This window comes from Galeopterus variegatus, unplaced genomic scaffold (genome assembly GCF_000696425.1).
Source record: "Galeopterus variegatus unplaced genomic scaffold, G_variegatus-3.0.2 Scaffold1578, whole genome shotgun sequence".
Classification (NCBI taxonomy): domain Eukaryota; kingdom Metazoa; phylum Chordata; class Mammalia; order Dermoptera; family Cynocephalidae; genus Galeopterus; species Galeopterus variegatus.
The window spans coordinates 174,738-180,751 of NW_007727689.1; the positions used below are offsets into that span (position 1 = coordinate 174,738).

Here is a 6,014-nt window from a genome sequence, read left to right on the forward strand (position 1 = left end):
GAGCGCCACCGCACTTCCCAAGCGGCGCACTATCCAGTGCGCCACCGGGCCGGCCCCGAAATATGTTATTTCTAAGGAGTGGGCTTTGTGCCACACAGATTCAAATACATGTCATTTGGGAGATCTCTTTTACTATCACCCTGATGATAAAATTAGGAGGACATAAACATTTGTCATTAAATGACAGTACTTAAAGGCTGGCACCAGTATCCAAAATAGAAAAATAGCATTTACTATAATTTCTATTTCTATCATGGGAGTACTTCATCAAGTTGGTATCAGATTTCAATTCATAATCCCCAAATATAGTTCCAAGAATTCCTGTGATCTCAGCTTGTTGATTACACTTTTGTTCCGTTGATTTTAAAGAGTAAGTCCATCAGCTGTTTCATTTAAGGATCACTCTCCAGAAGGGAGTTTCTCCATCTACTCTAAACTCCATTGCAACAGTTCCAAAGTACTTTTTTCTGCAGTCACACTCAGTGCACCTACCCCAAGGCAGAGGGAAAGACCTCTGCAGCTGCTCCTTCTTTGGAAATCCCAAAGCCCTTTCTTGACAAAACCCCCAGACTCACCAGGGTGAAGCTCTTGGGAGAGGCAGCCCAGCGTTTGATGTTGGTGAGGTTCCATTCCTGGATCACCTCCTTGGTCTTCTCATCCACTCGCATCACACACTCCTTAGTGATGCCCAGAAGCCTGGGCACTAGCTTATTCTTCCCTTTCATCTTTTCCTGTGAGGCAGAGGTTGAATGAGAGGCAAATGATCAGATCAGCTCTAGACCACAAGCGGATGCTGAGGTGGCGAGGAGGGATAAAACTAGGGCGTCCACGGATGGGCCAGGAGAAGGCTCTGTTAGGGACAAGGGAAAACGCAGGGTAGAGAGGGAAATAGAGGTGGAGGACTGACAGCAGGCAGGTTTTCACAACACCAGAGCAAGGTAGAGAATAGGACTAAAAGGGAATGGTGGGAAATGTGGCTGAGGGCAGGGTCAGAGACCTTAGAGAGAAAGAAAAGGGCAAGAGTGGGAAGTAAGGAGGGCAGTGAGAAGAGTCTGTAACCCACCTTAACCAGGAAGAAGGAGACACCATAAGTCTTGAGGGAACGGGCTAGCTTCACGTAGCGTACCTTGGCTTCAATCTCACTCATCTGCCCACAATTCTTGTGTGCCTTAGAGTACGAAATGGGGAAGGATTTAGCAAAATATGGGAATAATATCGCAGCTAAGGAGTTAAGATGGGATGTTAACTATAGCAGGAGAGTATTATGGGGACACATGAAAGGTTCAAAATACAAGATATGAGAAATGAGCGGGTGATGGGATGGGGGCTGATCAGGGAGATGCAGAAGCGATGATTCAAGGGATATGGTTAAGGAACTTGCAGACATTCTGGAGACATGAAGGTTAGGAAGGAGAAGGTGAAAGAGAAGGCCTTTTGGGCTTAGTACTCAGAGTAGGGGTAACACCTTACATTTGGACAAAGATTATACTTTCACATTAATTTTAGGTATACTATCTCATTTCGTTTTCCTGTCAATTCTATGCAGGGCAGGTATTGTTATTCCTTGTTAGAGGTAAGGAAAAGAAAACAAGAATATTGAACTGAATTCCACAGCAAAAGCAGTGACGATGCTGAGACAAAAGCCAAGTCTTCTGCTTTCTTGGCACAGGAGAGGTGGGAGACCAGCTTGGTGGGCAGAAGCGGGGTGCAGGAGATGGGGAAGAGGCAGGGTCCATTTAGTCAGTAGGATGAAGCAGCAAAGCTCCCCGGTCATCCCAAACACTTTCCCCTACCCCCATTCACCTGGAAGATCTTACGCTCTCCCTTCTGCTTCACATACTCCTTGGGCAGGAAGTCCTTCAGGCTATACCAGAAAAGGGAGGGTCAGCATGTAGTGGACAGCATCGGGGGACAAGTGGGCCATGAACTGTGGGCCTACAGGTGTGAGGAAGTGTCTAGGACAGTGTTATCTCTGGGGAGAAGGAAGACTCTGAGGGAAAAGAGCCTGGAATGTCTTCTGAAATAGAGGTGACTTAGCATGAGCTCTTGCATGTGACCTGTGTCTCTCCCTGCAGGGGAAGGGATTGAGGGAGTTTAAGTTGGAGGCTCAGTCCCTGAGGGTCTAGAGCACCATTTCAGAGAACCAGGAGGAGAAAGAGCTCCTGCGAAGGATGACCATGCACTCAGAAAGCTGAGAAAGCCATACCAAACTCTGCACTCCGAGAAATAACAGCGGATGAGACTTGTGAGACCGCCCTGTGAGGAGAATTTTACCCTGTTTCCCCCTGGCTACTGCAGCAAAATTCTTCAGAGAATCTCAAAAAAAAAAAAAAAGTTACATGCTTGCTTCAGGGGTAGGGGGCAGGTGCAGAGATACTGAACCATGTTCATATTCTACATGGGGCCACTGAGGAGAAAAACGGATGATGGCAGCTAGAAGGTACCCACGTGGGTCAAACCCTGGTACCTCGGAAGAGGAAACAGGGAGAAAAGGTCTGGGATGAAGACAGGCCTGTTGGGGTCACAAATGCAGAAAGAGCTGGGCCCTGACAGGATACAGGATGTGGGTCACTCACTCGAGGAAGCCAGCCTTGTGCTTCTGCTCATTGTGGGGCCCAAACTGGATCTGGCATTGGAAGCCAGCAAACTCACAGGCCTTGTCGAAGGAGACAGGGTGGGAGCCATTCAGGATGTCATCTCGTGCCTGCAGAGCACAGGCAAAGGAGGTGAATGCTGTGTGTGGGTGTAGGGATACCCCCTACTGTGCTTCTGCCCTCCCCGCCCCAAGCCAAGTCCTCTTCTACCTGCACATAAAGAAGGTTCAGCTGTACAGGGTCTCGGGAATCCACATTCTGGTCTGAGTAGAAGAACTTTCTCCGCAGCAGCAACGTCTCATGCTCCTCCACTCCCTGCTCCCTCAGTGTCCGGCCGTGGTCCAGCCAGTTCACTGGGACAGAGAGGCCCCTCAATGCCAAACCCCCACGGCCCCTGTGCTGTTTGGTGTCTGGGTTTTTATCTCTTCATCTCCTACCTTCCCTCACTAAAACGTAAGTTCCATGAATGTAAATTTATTACTGATGCATCCCCAGTGTGTAAAACAGTGCCTTGCAAAAGCAGATGCTGAATAAATAATGAAGTGGCTGCCCCCCCCCATTTCCAAGGCCCTTCTATTTTCCAGTTCTGCTTACACTCGTCATCTGTGTGCAATTTCTGCTTTAGTTTCTCCATCTTCTTTTCATCTCGTAGCAATGTCTTGTCCTTTCGTAAGGTCCCTGTCACCTCCTCCTTTTTCTCTTCCATCAGCTCTCGAACCAGCGAATATTCATCATGGTTAGTGATGCCTGGGGGAGGGGGATGGTTTGATAGCTCCCCAGGCTCTGCATCCATGTCTTTTGGCAGAGCTGGAGCTTCCCTGCCTGGGCCATCAGCCCTACTGGGACCCCTTACCAATGCGGGCACAGATAGTCATGAGCATGTCAGTGACGGTCTTAGAGTCATCCACCATGATAGTCTTCACAGTTCCATCAAGCATACGGATCTTCAGGGGTCTCTGTTTCTTCCTATACTCCATGGTGTCCTGTTGGGCAGGAAAAGGAGGTAGGGACCTACTTTAAGCTAGGGGTATTACTTACTTTTTATACGGCAAGAGGGGAGGAAAGTGAAGTATTGAAAGGAAGACTATGGTGGTTCATTCAAAAGCAGGGTATTATAACTGCCTCTAATAGAAAGCAAGCATGGGGGAGGGGTCGGAGACAACAGATGTGAGCGCTGAAAATAGGAGGTAAAATGGGAGAACTGATGGAAGAGGATGCTGGTGGCCGTTGACCAAGTGATACTCACCCCATTTCTGAGCATGTAGTAATCCAAAGCTTTCCCGGCCTCCAGCCATATGCCCTTTTTAGGGTCATCATCTGACAGAAACAGCCCAAAGTCACTGGCTAAAAGAGAGGATGAATGACCTTATATTTAAGAAGGCCTCAGTGTGGCTGGACAGCTGCACCACTGCCCATCACTATTTCTCCCATGACCTTGGCCTAAAGGGGAAGGAGAACCATGGAGCATAGACTTGAGAGGTGGGTAGCCTTAGGGGACAATAGGGTCATCCCTTAAGGCCTAAAGCCTGGGGACCAGAAGGGACTGAGGACTCCCTTCCCAGCCACTGTAGTCAGACTCACGAGGGCCAGCCAGGGCCTCTGGGATACGCTCTCGAATGATGCGGCAGGCGTCGTACACCATGGTAGACGGCTCAAACTGCATTGTCTTCACCACATTTCCAATGCTGATCTTCAGCGAAAGTGCAACCATGGTGGCAGCTTTTCCTCTCCAGCCTGGCTTTACCTGGCCTGAGGCATCAGGGCATTAGAATACACTCTCATTGAAGAGGCCCCCCAGACAGCGGAGTTCCAGGGAGGAGTATTTTTGAAAGGAACTCACCAAAGCAGATAGTAATAAGGTTGTTTTTGTCTTATTAAATAATTTTAAAGAGTAAAAGCTCATTTACATCGAAAGAACCAGTCCTGACCATTTAAGAACTCTGAGGGAGAGGCTGGTCTGCAAGGTACAATAGAAAGTCTGAAAGGCAGTGTTACCTGAGGACGACGCTCTGCCCCCACCACTGGAACCTGTGCCTCCCTTCTTTCTTCCAGGTGTCTTTCTTGCCCCTTGTCCCTGCTCACCTCCTTTCCCAGCCCTGCCCCTGCCTTGTTTTCATATTTGCCTGGTTCAGTATTTTTCTCTTTTTGTCTCCCACTGAGTCCTGCTGGCTTTTCCCTGTCTGGGATTTTCAGAGCTCTGACCCAATTCATCACATGACCTTTCCTCTTATAGCTTTAGCCTCCTCTGCAAAATAAAGACGTTATATTAGATAATTCCCAAGGGCTCTTGAAGCCTCCAAACAAACTCCAGCTAGCCTGGCAGGGAGACCAAATACTGGCTGTTCAAACCATCCAGGTCCCCCTTGCCCCAGTTTTACTCTAACCTGAGATGTTCAGGGCCTCCCCAAAGAGCCTAGCCCCATATTTGGCTTCCCTGACAATCAAGCTAGAATTATGATTCTGTAGTCCAAAGGGATCTCGGAAATTATCTGGTCAGCTCATCGATTTTGCAGAAGGGGAAACAGACCCTGCGAGGTGAGGATAAAGTTTCAAGACAGGTCAGAGAAAGAGCCCTGTCCTTCTACCTCATTCCTTACTTCTTCCAAGCTACTAAGTCAATACTCGGTCCTCCTATGCTCTCTCCAATTAGGCAAGTCCTTCTCAAACTCTTTCCTCCATCTCAGCTGCCTCCCCTGACAGTATTTTCAGTGCAGCTCAGCATACTAGTCCTACCCCAGCTTCCTCCAACCTCCTGGTACCACCTCTCAGCGAGCTGGAGGAGACACTAAAGGTGGAAGGTGGCCCACAGGAGGTAAGAAGACAAACCTGGCAGCTAATGATGCAACCCAGTTTGGTAAAGGGATTGGGTGCCTTTTAACGAAGAGAATGATCAAATCCAAGCTATCCATTCCTCTGCTGGCAAACTGCTAGTCCCAAGGGGGAAAAAGCAGGACTAGGGGGACTGGTTGAGGAGCAGATGTTGGGGGTGTTAGGATTCAGAACCAGGGAAGTTGGGAGGAGGCAGAGGGTGAAGGGGTTTGAAGAGCTGGGTTGGGCATACACCTACAGCCATCTGATCTTTGACAAAGGCACCAAGCCTATACACTGGGGAAGAGACTGCCTCTTCAGCAAATGGTGCTGGGAGAACTGGATACCCATATGCAGGAGAATGAAACTAGACCCATACCTTTCACCATACACTAAAGTCAACTCAAAATGGATTAAAGAATTAAATATACACCCTGAAACAATAAAACTTCTTAAAGAAAACATAGGAGAAACACTTCAGGAAATAGGACTGGACACAGAAGCAAAAGCACGGGCGACCAAAGGAAAAATAAACAAATGGGATTATATCAAACTAAAGAGCTTCTGCATAGCAAAAGAAACAATTAGCAGCGTTAAAAGACAACCAACAAA

At 48.3% G+C, this 6,014-nt stretch overlaps 1 protein-coding gene across 1 annotated transcript in view; it reads right to left on the bottom strand.

The window, feature by feature from the left end:
- Positions 1-4,340, bottom strand: part of TLN1 (talin 1) — a 27,128-nt gene extending 22,788 nt beyond the window's left edge. Inside the window, exons 1-9 of the mRNA XM_008577784.1 lie at positions 4,176-4,340; positions 3,841-3,938; positions 3,448-3,577; positions 3,189-3,341; positions 2,805-2,947; positions 2,577-2,704; positions 1,804-1,864; positions 1,064-1,168; positions 576-731 (exon numbers count right to left, since the gene is read on the bottom strand). Of these exons, the coding sequence (XP_008576006.1) occupies positions 576-731; positions 1,064-1,168; positions 1,804-1,864; positions 2,577-2,704; positions 2,805-2,947; positions 3,189-3,341; positions 3,448-3,577; positions 3,841-3,938; positions 4,176-4,305 (1,104 nt within the window). The 5' untranslated portion in view covers positions 4,306-4,340. The remainder of the gene's footprint in view (positions 1-575; positions 732-1,063; positions 1,169-1,803; positions 1,865-2,576; positions 2,705-2,804; positions 2,948-3,188; positions 3,342-3,447; positions 3,578-3,840; positions 3,939-4,175) is intronic.
- Positions 4,341-6,014: the final 1,674 nt, after the last annotated feature.